At 35.9% G+C, this 19,413-nt stretch overlaps 1 protein-coding gene across 1 annotated transcript; it reads left to right on the forward strand.

Moving 5' to 3' along the window:
• Positions 1-4,194: 4,194 nt before the first annotated feature.
• On the forward strand, positions 4,195-15,276 carry LOC104587647 (tetraspanin-20). Its single transcript, XM_010245343.3, has 6 exons — positions 4,195-4,816; positions 5,112-5,211; positions 5,626-5,706; positions 5,817-5,921; positions 7,811-8,017; positions 14,745-15,276. Exons 1-6 carry the CDS (start codon positions 4,500-4,502, stop codon positions 14,838-14,840), a joined length of 906 nt encoding a protein of 301 aa, XP_010243645.1. The 5' UTR covers positions 4,195-4,499; the 3' UTR covers positions 14,841-15,276.
• Positions 15,277-19,413: the final 4,137 nt, after the last annotated feature.

A 19,413-nucleotide genomic window follows, 5' to 3' on the forward strand; every position in this document is an offset into this window, starting at 1 on the left:
CAATGAAACAACTCTGTAAAGCACACAAGGACAATGGGTAAATGCCAACAAAATGAGCTGTTAAAGTCTGTTACCTGAACTCTAGGGAGTTTGCATCTGCTGTACTTTTGCCCCTACTCCCCTGTGCTTCCATTCAGTCTATTGAGATAACCAATTTTCCAATATACTTCACAACTTATTAAATGAAAGTCTCAGAAGTCAGAAGCAATGCTTTAAAAAACGATCTGGAATTAGAATTGTTCTGGCCATCGATTTTTAAGTTGATGGTTCGATTGTCTGATTCGAATAAATGGTCTGTTCTGACAAAAAAATTAAAATAAAAAATAGTCAAAAATCATTGAGTGGGTTGGATGGATTGACGATTCCATCACCCAGGTCAATGGATTGTTGACCAATTCAATGGTTTTTTTGTCAAAAACTGGGTTTGAGGTAAAACGAAACCAAGGTTCAAAATTTTGATATGGGCATATTGGGCAAATCGATACTATTTTTTTTTTTATTTTTTTTTTCTGAAACCAGTTCAGGGGGATTGGTTTAGGGCTCCTCTACCCCTTAAACCGGTCAGACCCCCGATACACCCACTATAAGGATATATCAGAGGAGTCCCAGAACGATACGTATCGACCGATACAGGCCAATACGTAACGATACTTTGAACCTTGAACGAAACTAATTCCTAATAGTCCGACCATCCAAATCAACAATAATTCAAAAACATTGCTTAGAAGCAATAACCAATGGCCAAACTATTGGGTGGATAGCTAGAGACCATTGTGGAAACACTTCTACATTATGAAGATATGCTTAAGGATTCAAAGCGTTTTGGCTGATTTTTGTACAACAACAAAGACATCATTGTTGAGGGAAACGCGAAGAAGAATATAATCGCATACATAATGGATTCAAAGAATGACTTTGGGGAGAGAATCAGATTCACATTCGTTCGTCTTCTCGGAAGCAACCTGATGTGGCGGATACTCTTATTAGGTGTTCCCATATTTACAACCTGATGAATCCTTTAAACAATTACACGAGATTTTCTTTTTTTTTTTTTTTAATTAATAACTAACGGAATGCTAATAGAGGGGTTTTTGTTGGAATCTGAATTTTTGGGGTTAATTGCCGCTACCCCTGAAGTACAGGATAATAAACTGTAATTTACCCAAACAAAAATTCAGTCTATGGCAGGTATCTCGTTACATGTGTCATAAATATTGGTATATGTTGGTTTGAAAAAAAAATATTGATATATGTAATTGTACAGCTTTACTTGAATTAATAGATAAACAGATGTATAGCCACATAGCCCATTCGGTTTGCGTCCAAATACCCATTTTCTGGTTCATCCTTGCCAAAGACACTACAGTCACACATTTGGAACATCTCAATTCTTGTTCATGAGAAGATGTTCTCAATGCACAGCTGTAGTGTTTTGTTGCTATATGCAGATAACAGATTCGAGTCGAGTTATAGACCATGTATTATGAAAGTATTGTTAAAAAATATTTTTTTTTTCTTTTCTTTTCTTTTCGATTGTTACTTGTATTAAAAATTTAAAATAAAGGGACAACTTCTTTATTCAAACCCACCTTAGAAATTTTAATTCTACTTCACACCAACAACAATTCAAAACTTTCAACACCCCCACCTTATAGGGTTGATGCCATTGTGGTGAGTTGTAAAAATGTTAACTTGTGACATGCTTCTCCAATTTTTTTAACAGGGTCCAATTTGGGTTGCAGTGTTCATCCTCATATTATCTTGCCACGAAGATTTTAAGGGTTACATTCACACTATAAAATTCTGTACATTTTCCTTTTTGGTGTTCTATCTTTTTTTAAATATTTAATATTTAATTATGACATCTGGATTTCTTTGAAATGTTGGATCATTGACCCATCATCTTGAGGCTCTTTATACTTTTTAAAGTATTATAGATTTATTCCATCATTACCATCATCATTATCATCGTCATATTTTATTCAATGCTAAGGCCTTGTCATACTTCATGCCCAACAAACACCACCTTGATTTGGCTTCATAATTAAGGGCAAGGTAAGACGGGTTGGATTTGAGTTGGATTAAGGTTGGATCAAGTCCAGCCCATACAAAAACTGACTCATTGCCTAGTTCGGATTTTATTAACCACAAGACATGACATTTGCACCCTATTCAGGAGGTGGGGGGACCCCACCCTCGAGTAAGTGGGTTTAAAAAAAAACAATTTTTTTGGGGGTGGGGAAAGGTTTTGGGATTTTGTGACTCATAATGGTATGCAGAGAGTACAATATTAGACTCACGCACATACTTGAACCCCAAGTTTCCTCACTTAATAACCCTCATTCTTCACCTAGTATATACGTTTCAACATGTTTCAATCAAACCATTTGGAAACTTTGATGTTTATTCATGTTATTTTGTTTGTATATTACTTATATATAACAGGGAATTAGGGATGGTTTTGTATTTTCATGCGGAGGGAGGATTTGGATTCTAAAAATCCAACTATTGTAGGTTTTGGGAAGGGTATAGGTTGTTGGGAGGTTTAGGGAAGTGAAAAAAGGTCTAAAATTTACAAAACCCTCCTTGAACCTGCTTGTTATCATCCCTATCAATAAATGATAGGGTAAAACATAAAAACCACCCCTGAAGTTTTCGATAATCATAATAACCTTCCTGAGATTTCACTTTAGGCCGCGTTTGTTTTCGGTGTAAATAAGAACTGGGGTAGACTTTACACCCCGGTTCAAATTTCCCAACGTTTGTTTTAGGTGTTGTTTTACACTATAAATTAGTGTAAAACTCTACTTGGGGTGAGTTTTGCATCGAGAATCGGTGGAAAGTTCCCATTGATAAAATCAATGAAAATCTCCATCGTCTTTGGTGTAAAACTCTACAACAGTCAAATAGCCTTTGCTCCATCATTATCTTTTCCGGGCAACCATTTCATCGGAGAATGGTATAAAACTCTCCATCGTCTTTTCCGATCACAAGGGCGACAACCTCATCTCCACTTCCCCCATCTTCACTTGCAGCTTTGTTGTAGGATGAGAAGCATGATGAGAAGACGGAGCCGGAGAAACATGATGACAGCCTCATCTCCATCGCCTTTTCCATTGTCTAGCAGGATGAGAAGCACAATGGCCAAAGCGATGGAAAGCAGACGAAGAACAGTGGGACCTCACGAAGCCAGAGCTGGAGGATAATGGGACAATGGGACCTCATCGAGCTAGAGGACAATGGGACCTCACGAAGAAAGAGGATGCTAGTGAAGTAGACTAAGGTGGAGAATATCAAGAGAGAGAGAGAGAGAGAGTAGAAGCCTTTTACTTTACATTGTGATGGCCAAACATCATCATCTTGAAAATTTAAATCCACCCTGTTACTATTTTCCACTGATCATTGAACTGGTGCCAACTTTTTCATACACAACCTTAGTAAAAGCCTCTCGTATAGTTTCACAAAAACCTATAGTTATTGATTCGATGATATAATTATAATAAACCTGTTGAAAATATTATACATTTAATCGGTACTAGGTAGAACTAGTTATAAATCGACAATAATTGGAACAATAAATTAAGAACAAGAATCGATCCATCAGTATAGTCTTGGAACTAGAACCAGCCCAAATGATTCAAGTCCATTGGGTCAGACCCGATCCATTGGCATTGGAAGACCTAATAATATAATATATAAGGTTTAGAAATGCCATTTACAAGATTTTGGTTCAGAATCAGAATATAAGGATCCTTTTGATTCGAAATTAGAATCAAAATCGGAATTAGAATATTGTATTCCCACCTATTTGGTTCAGAGTGGAAGTAGAATCAAAATCAAAGGGAATTGGAATCAAAATTGCTTAGAATACATTCTCATTTCCAAGGGAGGAGGAGGAGATGACTGCTCTCTCAACTGGGGAAAATTGGATTCCGATTCCACCCCACCAAACGGGATGCCGATTCCACTCCAAATTATGATATATGGAAAACATAGCCAATCAGGTGTTATTCATCAAAATTGACGGGTGGGTTTTTATCGGTTAAAACTCTTGTCGAGAAAGTGAGAGGATCCATTAATCTTTCGGCACGTGCGAGAAGTTAGTCACGCTCGAAGGCAACGTGGCGAATATCAAAGGATCGGGTCCACACTCCTCACCGGTTTTATCTGTCTGTCCCTGGTGCTTTGTGCTTTCCGAGACGTTTCGCGGCTCGTTTCTCGAAAGTCGAAACCCGACCCCAGCCTGTAATGACGAAATCCCAACTTCGCCCACAGGCCACAGCACTAGCTCCTTAGTCGTCGTAAGTCGTATCTTCTTCTAAAGTTCTAATATTCCCAACTGATTCCAGAGCTTCCATTCTCTTACCGCTCTCACTTCCAAAATTGAAAAGCAAAAGCAACTGATATCTACTAGTCTTTGGTTTCAATTACTGATGACTAGCAGAGGCATTAGGGTTTTGTTCCTGATCTTTGAAAAGCTTTGAATTTTGCTTAACAAAATGCGTTCCAACTATTTTCGAAGCTTTCTCGCTTTTCTTCTGAAGTTCCTGAATTTCTTACAAACCTTTGTCGGGGTCTCCATTATAATCTACTCCGCATGGATGCTCAATCAATGGAACAAGCACTCTCAGAATCCTCTTCCTTCTCCTCCTCCTCCTCCTTCGGCTCCGTCACCGGAGCTTCCTGTGCCTCTTTTGTTGAATTCGGATATGGTTAGGGTTTTTGGGCAGAACCTTCAGTTGAACTTGGCGGCAGAATTGGTTTCTGGGCTAGACGACGGGCTCCAATTTGAATTGAACAAACTTCCTGCTCCATGGTAGTTTCGATTTTCGTTAGTTCTTTTCAGAATTTCAGTGTTTTTATTTTTTCTTTAACTCATTGCTTCAATTGGGTTCCATGTCTTTACCAGTTTGGTATTCTTTTTCTTGAATGTAGCCTAGAATTTGGTTCTAATGATCGAAGTCGGGTTTTTGTAATTGTTAAATATTTCTGCAATCCGGTTTGGTTGTGATTTTTGTTGTTGGCATTGCACAGGTTTCAGCTTTATAGTTTGGCTACTTTTATTAGAATAGTGCTGGATAAATATTAATATGGTGCCGTTTTACTAACAGGTTCATTTACTCTTTTATGGGAGTTGGCATCCTGCTATGCTCAATTACTTGCATTGGCCACATTGCCGCTGAATCAGTCAATGGCTGTTGCCTTTGTTTTGTATCCTAAAATGTGATCCTTAGTTTTCTTTTATCTGGGCTAAGTAACATCAACATTAATATGAGATAGCAATTTGAGATGTGAAATCGACATAAGCTTAATATTCTTTATATCTTCTTAGGTAGAATCTGCATATGCATTTATTTCCTCTTTTTTTTCCTTCTTATTTTTTATAGGTACACTAGAAGGTGTCTTTTAAGTAACAGATTTTTATAGATACATTAGAAAGTGCCTTTCAAGTAATAACCTGATTTTCTTTTTCTTTTTGGCTCCCTCTGGACTAAATTCCCGATCCATACTCACATTTCAATGGGTTTGATAAAGTTATCTGCATAAGCTTATCAATGCTTTCTGCATCATATTTAATTATTCAATTTCTCTCTACATCATTCCTTAACCTCATAATTTCATCAGTATACCCTACTTAAAACTATTCTCATTTTACTAGAAGCAGCTTTGGTGGCTTTTATTGTATTTGTTCATAGCTGGGAGAAGGTGAGTTTGTCTTACAGTTAAAGCCACTGAGATGTTTTGAATTCCATTTAGGGAAATTTCCTTCTTGTAATGCATCTTCTCTTAGATGATGTTGTGTTACACCTATGTAGGAACTTCCATATGACCCAACTGGGGAACTTGACAATCTGCGATCATTCATTTTGAATAACATTGATATATGCAAGTGGGTTGGCATCACTATGGTTACAATTCAGGTATGCATTTTTTTCTTAGTTTTGCATTTGTTTTTACAATTGCTATGAAGCATGTACTTTTCATAGAAACATGGTGAGCTATTACAATGTGAAGCACTAATCGAGAATATGGTTATTATTAGTATCTAACATGTTAATGTGACGAATTTGTATGTGTTGCGGTCATTTTATTTTCCAAAACAAATATTGCTTCAAAGTTCTAGACTTCTAGGACCATGCTAACTCATATTCTTGGTTTGATCTATATCTGATGGGAATATTTTATGCCATTAGCATCAAAACTGAGTTTTAGTGTCTACAAGATGTTTATAGAGAGTGGAATTTGGTAGAGACTCACTATCTTCCTTTTGAAGTATTTCAAATTAAACTCAATGGGAATATCCACTTACTCGTCATCTGTCAAGTGAGCAACCATTTGCTTGTCATCCAATGTATACTTTCTTTATAAAGTATCCATGTGGCAAGATTTGAACCTCCAGCCTAGGAAATCAACCACAGGTCCAAGATCCTTTATCTTGGATAAACACTGTAGGGAAACTTAAGCTGCTGCATGTGCTTTATGTTGTCACAAGTAATAAGGATGCCATCAACACATAAGAGGAGAGTTGGGTCCTCCTAGTGATGAAGATATAATAAGACTGAACCATAACCAAGAACAATAACCAGCCTTAGTAATACTCTGCTGGAAGTGGTCTAACCAAGCTCTTGTAAATTGCTTAAGGCCAGAAAATGGATTTTCTTCAGCTTGTAAACCAATTACTTAGTGAAGCAGATTGGCAGAGGCTTCATTAGTGATGGCAATTTGATGGGCTGAGAGGGACCAAGTATAGCATATTTGGCTGGGGGAGGGTCTTAACCAAGATGGCCCTGGCCTGCATTTGGGTCAGGCCTTACATGATTAGCTAATAAGTGAAAATTTTACTAGCTTTTAAAAATTACGAAAATTTATTATACATTTGGTTTATCATACATATATTTGCACGAAAAATACACCAAAGTTTTAAATGCAAGTGCACATAAAAAAATGCATCTTGAACGAATCTTTTGTTGCTGTATTGACCATTTTTGTTCTTAATACTGAACTGTATGCAAACTTACCCCATATTGTATTTTATGTTGTATTCACTATAAATGCATTATAGATCAGCTGGTTTTGGTTGTAAGAATTAAGCAGTTAAGGAGGAGACCTGAGAATTGGGAATTATATGTAGCATTCAATGGTGTGATAACTTTTTCTTTCTTTCATCTTTGCTGATGAGAATATTATCTTTTGATTTGTTCCACATATGGAAATTGGTTATATTGGACATCATATTATTATTATTCAATTTTCAAACATGGTGGATATATTTTGGATAAAATTTATGTTATCACAAATATCTTACATTCAAGTATTCAACTACTACTGTGTTATTTTTTTTTTTGAAAAAGGTAAAGTTCCAATATTGTAACTGTATGGCTGAAGTGTAGATGTACACCGGAAATCGTGTACAATGATGTTCTCTACAAAACTGCTGTATTTCTTATATAAAATTCCATGTACATTATCTATTACTTTGCTTATTCTCCTTTCCACTGCACATGTTACATTAGTTACATTTTTAAAATATTTCTCATGATGTAAGAAATGAAGTATACTGTGCCTGTGCTTGGGCTTTCAAATCAGCCATCTCAGATTCCATAAAAAGACATTTGTTCCTTGTAACACAACCAACAACACCTAGCTGGTACTAGCATATGTATAGAACATGGTTTGACTGCATATCAAATCAAGAATTCCATACTGGTAGCCTAGTTTCCATGGGTAGCTTTTCATTACCTTATAGAATCTAATAGTATTGTATCTTCAAAAGTGTTCTAAAACGTGTTATTCTTCATATCATATTCAGGCACTTTCTCTGCTGCTGGCACTGATCTTGCAGGCCATGGTTTCCACTAGGAGACGTGACTATGACAGTGATGATGATTATGCTATTATTAGGGGTAGAACTAGGCAGCCACTATTGAATCCGCAAATAAGCCAGACAACTGGTTCAACCTCAGTTAACAGCAAAGGAACTCACTCTGACATTTGGAGTACACGTATGAGGGAAAAGGTATCAACTTTTAAGCTTAGAATTATATCCTCTTAGAATTAAATCCTTAAACATTCAAAAAGATTTGCGAATCATCTTTAAATGTTGCTACTCCATATGTGTGGCATACATATTTATGTATGTATTCAGAGGTTACTGAGAAGTGGAATACTAATCTTACATACATGCAGCCCTTACAACACCTAGGTTTGACATCTTCCCTGGTTAGAAAGAGAGGGTAGGTGTTGTAAGGCTAGAGATACTAAGTCTCTCATTTAGGATGTGTTTTAAACAAGGTTTTAAAGACCGACCCGGAACTGTTCTGGCCACTGGTTTCCGGGTCGATGGTTCAACCATCCAGTTCGGATGGACAGCTCACTCCAATAAAAAAATAAAAATTAAAATAAAAACGGTCAAAAACCGTTCAACGGGTCGAATGGGTCAACGGTTTGACTGTTCAGGTCAACGGGTCGTTGATCAATTCAACGGTTTTTGGCCAAGGACCGGATTTGGGGTAAAACGGAACCGGTTGCCAAGACGGTTCGCGGGCCGAACGGTCTGACCATCTGGGTCAACAGCAGTTTGAAAATATTGGTTTTAAAGACTGCCCTATAGTTGTCTAAGATTAGTGTCCTCTTTTTGGGAATATAGTTGAATATATGGTATGACAGCTTCTTGCACAAAAAAACTTGGGAAAAAGGGAAATAATGATGACTGGTTTCTCTCTCTCTCTCTCTCTCTTTCATTAATAATGATTATGAAGCCTGGCTTCCCCCCATGGGTTTTACCTTTTCTAGTCCCAAATATGTATTTGCTTACAGTCTTGCATATTTATGAATGCATTTGATGTCAGAGATGGTTGCTGTACCGGAGTACTGAAGTACAATACTTGGAGCTGGTTAATCTTCTTAAAAGCAAGGAACTTGTAGGGTTTACATGTGTATATGGTGAAATATAAGGCTGACAGATTTTGAGAGATATTAAGGTTAGGTTGGTAGGCATAAGAAGTGGTTTTCCATGTAACTTTTTCTCAAGTTGGAAAATGGACTCCATTAGAGTATTCTCAATTGCATCTTCTTATGGTTGTTCATTTAATCGATTGGATGTTAAGAATGTCTTTTTGGACGCAGACTTGTAGGATGAAGTATACATGGTGGCACCACTTGAATTCTGTGATCTAGGATGTGAAGGCGAAGGTTTCTATTTTAAAGAAGTCTATTTATCAACTGGTTATTAAGAATGCCTTCTTAAATGCAAGTTTGCAAGACCAAGTGTCATGGTGCTTGTGTGCCACCATCTAGATTTCTGTGGTCTCGAAGGTGAAGGAAAAGTTTTTCATATAAAGAAGTTTATTTATGGACATATGTACACTTTTTTTTCTTAATACATACTCTTACACTTCCATTCAGTTGGTAACAAGTGTCCACTTACATGTGTATAACCACACATACACACGTAATGGAACAAAAGTCATAGACTGAATGGAAGTGTAAGAGTAAGTGTTAAGAAAGAAGTGTAGGAGATGTGGAGTTGTTATCTAGGGGCTAGCTTGAGAGGTTTAAGGGTGTATATTAGAGGATTGATTTTCATCAGTTTTTCATTAAAAGAGAGGGAAGATTGTTGGCTACTTTGATCGTCTATGTTAATAGTATTGCTGTTATAGGTAACATATCCTATTGAAATCTGAAATTCATAAAAGTTTTTGGCTATTAAATTTGAGATTAAGGGTCTTGGTATCTAAAATATTTCTTGGACATTGAGGTGGCATGGTATAAGAAGAGAATTTCCATTTCTTAGTGCAAGTATGTCTTCGATCTTTCAATTGAAATTGAGATATTTGGTGTTAAACCTGCCAATACTTTAACCGATCCCAATAATTGGCTGACACCTAATTAGGGAGAGCTTCTGAGAGATTAAGCTATGTAACTGAGGTTGATTTGGTGGTTGTTACTAACCCAAGTGGACATCTCTTGCATAGTTAGTATTGTCAGCCAATATATGCACCAGTTTGTTTCTTCCATCTAGTGGAAATTGAAAGGATGGTATCTGGCTTGAAAAGGTTCATGAAGTGGAGGAATCTTGTTTTCTGACTACAGATATCTAAGGGTGGAAGTATACATAGATGTTGATTGGGTTTGCTTGGTGAATAATTGACATTCCACATTATATTGTTGTATGTTTGGGGATAACCTGGTATCATGAAGCAGCAAGAAACAATACATTATGGCTTGGTAAGTGTTGAAGCTAACTAGAGAGCAATGGTAAATGTTTTCTCTAAACTAATATGGCTAATAATATTCTTACACCATTTGAGCATAAGTTTTGGGTCCCTTTAAAGCTATATTGTGACAACTAAGTGCCTATCAACCTATCTATCAAGGCATCTAGTGCCTAGTTGCTTAGTAGCCTCAGTGATAGAATTTTACCAAGAAAAAATAAACTTGAGGTTACTTCCCTAGTTTTATGTATCAATCAACATGCAACAAATTGCAAATTTTCATCTCAAAACATAGCAAGTCATTGCATCTAAAAAACATTAGCATTTTAAATCAATTATTTTAATAATTTGAACACAACATTTAACAAAAGTATTTAATGGAGAAATTGCATGTCAAAACATTATTAGCAACTAAAGAATGCTACAATATGTATAGTATATGATAGGATGCATAAACAGACATAGTAATTATATGTAGCTGTAGTAATAACATTTACAATAAGATGCATGCCTAGTTATCTTTGTGGCCTAGAGGTGTCTAGTCACCTAGATAAGCACCCTTTTTGAGAAAAATAACTGATTTCATTAAAAGAAAGGGAGGGATGAACATGAGGAGATTTACAACGCCTTGTTAACTAACAAAAAAAAAAACCCACTAATTACTTGGAAATGTATTACTTATCAAAAAACAAAATTAATTGGCAATGTGTTTGCACCATACCAGTGATTTAAAAGGCGTGCCTAGGCGCATTTCATGGTATGCGCCTTGTGCCTCAGCCCAGGCGTGCGCCTTTTGAAAATTTGGCGCTTTTTTGCTTTTTTTTTTAACATAATGTCTTCTTAAAAAGCAATTCGGTAATGTAGTTCATTCATTCATCCTAATAAAATGTCTCCTTAAAAAGCAATTAAAACTATAAAATCATTATTTTTTGTGTGAAAACTAAGAATTTAAGACCTAATGTGGACTTGTTTGGGCTTGCCTCGAGGGGTGTGGCACAAAGGCGGCTCGTAGAATCAGGAATGTAATATGTTTTACATTACATTAGCTATGTGAAGTACTACAATTGAGTGAAAAAAGAGATTAGAGGTTTTACATGCTTGAAAATGTTTTATATGTTTGATTTTATTTTTAAATTCTCATTTGAATATGCTTTACATCTTATGTTTATGTATTCTAATTTTAGATAATAGGTTTTTAAAACATTATTTTAAAATTTAACTTTATATTTTTTAGTAATATTATGTTTAATATTTTTTATTTATTTTTTTGAATTTTCTGACATTATTTTTTATTTTTTAGCTTTTTTTTTTGTATTTTTGCGCCTTGCTTCAAAAAGGCGCGCACCTCGCCTTGCGCCTCAGGCGCAAATTGACCCCTGCGCCTTTTTTGTGCCTTGCACTTTTAAAACACTGCACCATACGAACTTTCCTTCCCAACCGGGATTTTGCTAGGTTATCTGCCAATTGTTTTGACTATTTGGGAATCTTGGTTCAAAGTATCAATACACCCCTGTGGATCGACAGTGGTGTATCGGTACTAAAAACTCACTGCTCAATGTTTTGTTTAGTTTTTTTTTTTTCAAAACTTGATTTCTGGAGATGATTTTAAGTGTTTTTTTATTGAATTAAATGGGGGTCCTGAAACACCTGTAAATAGGTGTATCGAGACCAAAAGATACAATACGATACGTCCGATACGGGGCGTATCATATCGATACTTTGAACCTTACTGGGAATCCATCTGAAACTACTTCGCAAGCAAGAGGAAATCTCACGAATTTCTAACAAAAGGTGAGAGAGCTTCCAAGGACCAAGGGTATGTTCAGATGCCCAATTTATGACATTCCTTGAGTCCATTTCCACTACATTAGATCTAAACTACTGCAACTTGGCAATTCTGAGGCCTTCAAGGAGGCTCGAGTCTCTGATTCTGCAGTGCCATCTGCCTTGGAAGGGCCACTAAATACTGAAGCCAAATGTCCATTTCTCCAATTCCAGCTTTGGATGAACCCTCAATAGTCTTCCTGAAACTTTCATCAAAGTTTAGGATGTACTCACTCTCCTGTCTTGGGGTGATTGTAATAGGAGGTTGACAATGAAATGGGGAAGTCAACTTTAATTCTGGCCAATTTCTTCAAGTCACCCAGGTTGAAACCAGCGAAGAGCCTAAGTCTTTATTATTCACCATCTAACTATTGATTAGCTTGGACACGACATTGTAGAGTCTCCAAGAAATTTGTTAGTTTGAGGATTTAATTTGGTAGGAATTATTTTTTGAAGTAATTAATTGTGTTCAGGAATTGCTAAAAATATAGTTGGTACATATTCTTTCTTTAGAAAGATATTTAGGAATTTGGTGCTCCTTAACGTTGGCTGGTTGATTGTGGTGCTCAGGATGGCAGTGTGCAGGGGCGATGTAGGGCTTTTACACTGAAAATCATGTATGGTAGTTTTGTTAGGATGGTAAATTATGATGGGCCTTTTTCAGAGGTCTTTCCATGTCAAAGCTTGTAAGTGTTTTGGAGGTTTGTTAAATCATTATTATGTTGTGCTAGATACAAGTCAAAAAGGTTGGTCCAAAGCACATAGGTTCTCAGAAAAGCAAACCTAGGAGGGTCCAGATCTTCTGGTAACAAAACAGTGCTTGTTACATCACAGTTTTATGCACTGTCTTCAACAATGAGAAACAAGCACTTCTGAACATAATTGTTTTGCAAACTTTTATGAATTCATGTGTTGAGTATAGGTGGCACAAGACTATGAAGTGTCTGGCATTGTTTGTTAGTAGCAGACTAGGACTGCCCCAGGCAGTCTAAATAGAAGGCAAAGTATATTCTACACAAAAACCATGTGTAAATTGTAATGTCTGAGCCAGAAACATAGAACCCCAAGACAAGTCAATCTTCTTCCTACCCTCTTCTGCAAGATCGATTGCATCTGGTTTCATAGACCTTTTCTCAGTATTGCATGGATTCTCCCAAGTGGTTGAAGTGTCCATGTTGGACATCTTTTGCACGCCGTTATTTTATGGGTTCTTCATGGACACTTTAAAGTAAAACATTTTGCTTATTTAACATAAAAAGAATGCCATACTGCCATTTTTTCCTAGAAACCATTATCAAGTGACAAAGATAAAGTTCTAGACCTTTTTTTTTTTATATATAACAGTAACAAATTTTATTTATATGAACAGGAGATGGTGTACACAAATAGCACCTACTGGTAGCTTACCACCATATTCCTTTTTAACAATTTAATTTGCTTTAACACATCTATAGGTCAAAACTGCTGTCTTCTCATCTCTGAATCACCCTATCACCACTTGAAAATCACCTTCAACAACTAATCTTTTTAAATTCATCTCTTTTGCCTTTTGCGTCCCATAGTGAACAGCCATTAATTCGGCCTTTGTAGAGTCTCCAAAACCTTCCAAACCTGAAAAAAAAAGCTAGTATATGACATTCCTCATCTATGAAAATACCTCCCACACCCAATGATTCCGGGTTATCATATCTACTCCAATCAAAGTTCAACTTTATGTAGTCTTCAGGCGTCACCCAATCTTGCTGCATTCTAATCTTTCATGAAGATGAAATAGAAAAGGTGATATAATTGTTTATTATATGGGTATATAATGCTAGAATACAAAAAATATGGACTATTTTATTTGTTTATGCTTTTCTCTAGGTGTATCTGTGAGCCCTTGTTTTTTCTTGTCAAGGCAGACTCCTAGACATGCATCAATTCTGATTCCTGTGTCCATGTCCATGCAACACTTTTTTCCCTTGTATCTTTTTGGGTGTGTTCTTTAACCCAGTAGGCAAGCATATATATATATATATATATATATATATATATATATATATATATATATATATATATATTATGTTTATATAAGGAATGAAAGTAGGTTTCCCAATCTAGTCAGTTCGGATTTGTCCCTACATGACCTGTCACATAGATGATATTTACCTGATTTGAGCTGTTCATAGATAGAAGTACTCCAGATTGGCCACTTGTTCAATCCCTTTGTCCACATCAGCCCTCTAACCCACCTTGTGTTGACACTTCCACTGAGTGATATTAGCCTACACATCAAATTTTCCAACTTTTCATTTGAAAACTTGTCCCGAGAAAAGACTTTTAAGCCGAATTAGTGCCATTTAACAGAGTTGCAGCAGGACTGTATAAACAAGTGTGCTAATTTGGAGCCCCAAATCATGTTGAAGAATCCTGGGTTATTTATTGATTTGATCTGTCAAATCCGTGTGACTGTGAGTCTGTGACCATATATGTAATCATTTTCTAACTTGTGAAATAAAGATATTGTTTTAGCAGATACACTTTTGTCTTCTGAATAATTAGACGTGTACTTTGAAATAGGAATGCATAAGAAAAGTTTTTTTATGCATAAGATTCTACAAGCTTTTCATTAATGAAAGAACTTTTTTATTCCATATTGCTAGTTAGTGTCAACTCTATGCATGAGTCTGAAATTGTCATCTGAGTAATTTTATGATTGTGTTGCAGTATGGATTAAACTCAACAGATGCCAAATGTGGTTTACTGGACCAGAATTCGCCACTTACAAGCGGTGAAAATCAGAAGAGATGTTCTATAATGTAGGAGGGAGAAATGGGCTGCCAGTTGTGTTGTGACTTGTGAACGTGTGTCAGCAAATACTTGTGTTAATTCTTTCTTCGTGTCTGCCCTTCTAAAAAGATCTCTGATGTACATAAGCTCGTGAAGAGTGTGCTTGTTATCTACATTTGGTTTACGGGTGGTGAAAATATGATGAATGTTCACCCTTATTGAAAAGAGAGGCTTGTGGTTGGGCCTCTAAGCATAATATAATTTCGTCTAAAAATTTCCTGAAATGTCCAATTCATGTGAAAACTTTTGAATCCGATGCGTGTGGAGACTGTTGATTCTCTTTGTATATTAATTCTTTAAGGATTTGTGAATTTGATGTGCATGACAGTATGAGGGTGTCAATTCTCCTTGTAGACTCAAGTTTCAAGTTCATTGAAGGGTTAATGGCTGTATTCAATTGTTGTATTTACCCTCTTCTTCCCTGGAGATTATCAACTTATTCTTATATCCTGCTTGTTAGTAACTTTGTATGCAGATAGCCATTAAAGATATTTAAGTATCTGTATCGCAGGGTAAGAGATGTATTGAGACATGTTTGACATATATCACACTGCATAATTGTTAGTCTAGAACACTTGGTGCTACTAGACAGCAAAAGACAACCGAAGTGGAAGCGGCCCCTATTAGGGTTAGATGCCAAAAAAGATGTTTCCCAGCACCCCCTCCATCAGGTACCAACAGTCACAATAACGTCCCAACCGGCCATCCCAGCCATACATTGGGAAGATCTCGCATGGATGACAAGAGAGATGTTCCCCATGTGCAGGTGCAGTCGGTTGGGACAGGGTTGGGAGCGTTTTTTGGTAGTAGCAGATCCCTGTCCCTATGTAAAGGGTGGTACAAAGATTTGAATTCAAGTCTATGAAATCAAATCACTTGCATGGGGCCTACATAGATTCTAAATATGCAACACCACGGGCTCAAGCAGCTCCTTAATGTTATTAATACATTTTTGGGATTTATGTAATTCTTTTTTTTTTTTTTTTTTGAAATGCCCGTGTATATTTTAATCATATCGTTATGTCTATGCATTTCCTGACTACCACCCCAACGTTCAATGTTTATCTTAAAATTTTAAATTGCCTTTTCAATGCCATTATTTGCGGTACTTGGACAGAAGTAATCTGTTACAAATTCCATGGGTGTAGAGGAGCTGGGGGCAAGCAAAAAAGGACGGGTTAGAAAATTAGAATAACTTGTACTTTAGGTTGTTTGGTTTGAAGGAAAATGTAGGAAAAGGAAGGAAAAAGGTTGAGAAACTTATACAGGGTTTGTAAAGGTTTCTCTACATTTCTCTTTCTTTCCCTATTTTTTCCTTCAAACAAAACATAGCCTTAGGGTGTTTTTGATTTAGTGGTAGTCGGAATGGTTCATTTTCATAGTCTCTTTGGCTTAAACAGTATTCAGATTTCAGAATGGGAATTGGAATAAACTGGAATGAGATTTCATTCCCAATGGAGGGGGGAGATAATGGTCATTGTCATTCCACCAGGAATGGAAATGAAATCTGATTCTGCCCGGTCAAACAGTTAGAATTGGAATGGGCTGTTTCGATTTCAGACCCCTATTCATGTGAACTTAACCATACAAATGACATTGAACAGAATTGAAATATGACTCATGGGGTCCTATGTTAGATAATTGTATGTTGATAATTCATCAAATTAAGATTGCATTTTTGATGTGGGGATATAGGAACATGGACAATTCAGTCCAATTCAAATATAGAAGAGTGAGGAGGTATTTGACAGCATGGTTGAAAACAACGGTCACATCAGCAAGATTATATTGTTTTTTTTTTCTGATTTGATAGTTGTTTTTGTTTTAAAATTTAAAGAGCAAAACCAACCATAAGATGGAACACCCTCTAAAAAATCCACCACAAACTCACATGAATGGTTTTGATAAGACATAGTACTAAAAAATAAAAGCCTTTTTAGAGTCCACCTCAGAATTCATTTATTTATTCTCCAAATGCATTTGCCCCAATAATAAACTCATAACTAATCAATCAATATCATAAAAGTGGTTAAAGTGGTAGGTAGCCAATTAGGTGACTGATCAAAGCTCTCGTGGTGTCATACCTTTCTGGGATTATAGGTTTTCTCTTTTGATAATTCACTCATTTTTTTTTTGCATTATCTTTATAATAATAATAATAATAATAATAATAATAATAATAATAATAATAATAATAACAACATTAATAATAATAATAATATTATTATTATTGTTTTGCTTCAACTTCAATCAACGGGCTATATAGCAGTGGTAGCCCATCCCCCATCCCCTTAACCCCCCCCCCCCCCCCCCCAACCCTGGTGGCAGCATTAGTTGGCTTTTAAAAATTTTCAGAAAATAAGAGAGAATTTCAGTAGAAAAAGTCTTTTTAAGGCTCAGTTTGGGACTACAAATATAAATATGTACCATTGTTTTAAAAACCGATCCAGAGGCTGAACCATTTTTGCCTCTGGGTCGAACGGGTCAGACCATGCCACGTCAGTGTTTATATATTTTAAGTATATATGCGTGTATGTACAAATACATATTAATATCAATAAATAATGTATAATTATGTTTTAGATATGATATATGTATTATTTTATATTTGTAAAATATTAAAAATTTGACTTGAGGCCAAAAAAGGTTTTTTTTTTTTGCAAAAATAGTGGGGCAAGGTGCCTATGGATACACAGATCTCGAAAAGTTACTCCCAGAATAAAAAAAAAATCACCTCAATCAGACATTGGAGTACAAAGTCATGGCCTCCCAAAGTTTGCATACACAATTAGTATGCAACCCGCAACTAGATCACTAGGTCGACTGGGTCAATAGTTCAACTGTCTAGATTGGACGGTTTTGACCAAGTCAATGAATTTTGACTTTTTTTTGGGTTTTACTCAACCGGATCTAGAATTTTGATCGGATAACAATTCGAGCAATTCAACCAGCCGAGTCAACTGGACCTATATTAGTGTTTGAGAACACTGATATATAAAGTATAAAACCTTGTATACATATTTATATTTGTATAATTGTACTTTTCCCAAAGCTCAATTGGGAAGGAGTGCAAATATATGTTGAGTGCAAAATCTTGTATTTTGTATTATTTTATATATATTTGTATTTATAAATTTTCCAACTTGAGCTTAAGGATCCATAAACAGTGCAAATACAGCAGAGCATGTTTTTTATCTGTAGAGCTAAGGAATCATAAAAATCAAACTTTCCCCTCAACATTCTGTTTCTTTCTTATTTTTTATGAAACCAGACATATCCTTATTGATTTCTTTTCCTTTAAATCTGTGGGTCAAGTTGAACTAAGCTGTTCCATGTTTTTTTTTTCTTCTTTTTTTTGGGGTAATAAGAGCTGTTCCATGGTTATATATAGGCTCTATAATTTGCACTTAATGAACCCTCCATTCACAATGACAAAGTCGGCTGAACTAACTTAACTTTAGGCTAACAAAAGTTTGACAATTCGATATTGAGCTTTTTGAACTCGTCAACTTTGATAGGCCACCCGCCAGAACCACTAGGCTGGGTGCAAGTTGGTTAGCTTATTTGAAGACTTCATACAGTATTGGGCCGGGCCCTTGGGTCAAGTCATTCCAATTTAGCAAATGGTCAATGTAAGCCCGCCAAGTTACAGCCCAAACCAAAATCGATGAGCCCAAGCCAAGTTGGACAAGAAGGGCTACGTTATAAGGCTAAACTTCACCATATGAAGAAAGTAATGTGTTGAACTTTTATGGTGGCTTTGGATATTAGTCTTGTGGTCTATAGTTTGCATTGGAGGCCTTTAATTGCAACTGTTAGTTTGGAATATTTTATTATTAAGTGTAATAGTGATTAAAAAGCAAACAAACATTTTGTAATTGATATCTTATGTAACCTAAAATTCTCTCTGTAGTTTCGTTTTATCTTATTAATGGTATAATTATTGGTGCATTGAATTGCAATTTGGGTGTAAAATGCTCATCCATTTCAGGTAGAAAAGAAATAAATTTTAAGGTTTTTTTTTTTTTTTGTCCTTAGACTTCATTTGCACTAGTGCAAATTCAGGGGACTGCGAATGAGCGTAAATTCTAATTTCCTACTTTCCTTTTGCTTCAGATTCTATTTTGTCATTTTTTTCCTTCTTTTTGTTTTGCTCCAAGTTACTTTGCTTTCTCCTTTTGATGGTTTTGTCTTATTTTTTTATGAGAAGTAAAATGATAATGATCCTCGCTATATATGAAAGAGAATGGAGGTAGGAACAATGTAAGATAGTTCAATATCAAAAAGAATATGGATGGAAGTAGTAAGAAATGATTTAAGAATTCATAACTTTAACATGGATATGACATTGAATAGAAAGGGATGGAAAATTAGGATTCATGTAGTCCACCACAAGTAGTTGGAATAGGAATTAAAAGGATGTGATCTCCACTTTATATGAGAATCAAAGTAGGAGGAAGGTGGTGCAAATTTTGCATTAACTTTTTAGATGTAAAATTTGCACCACATAAAAGACCACCAACTGCACCGGTTAGAAGTAGTGATT

This window comes from Nelumbo nucifera, chromosome 1 (assembly GCF_055504915.1).
Source record: "Nelumbo nucifera cultivar China Antique chromosome 1, China Antique-T2T, whole genome shotgun sequence".
Taxonomy (NCBI): domain Eukaryota; kingdom Viridiplantae; phylum Streptophyta; class Magnoliopsida; order Proteales; family Nelumbonaceae; genus Nelumbo; species Nelumbo nucifera.

What these genes read in the sequence shown, in the direction of transcription:
- LOC104587647 (XM_010245343.3), top strand. Translation starts at nt 4,500, where the DNA reads ATGCGTTCCAACTATTTTCGAAGCTTTCTCGCTTTTCTTCTGAAGTTC. An exon ending in TTGTTCATAGCTGGGAGAAG is followed by an intron (nt 5,707 to 5,816) that starts GTGAGTTTGTCT and finishes ACACCTATGTAG; the next exon opens with GAACTTCCATATGACCCAAC. An exon ending in GTACACGTATGAGGGAAAAG is followed by an intron (nt 8,018 to 14,744) that starts GTATCAACTTTT and finishes ATTGTGTTGCAG; the next exon opens with TATGGATTAAACTCAACAGA.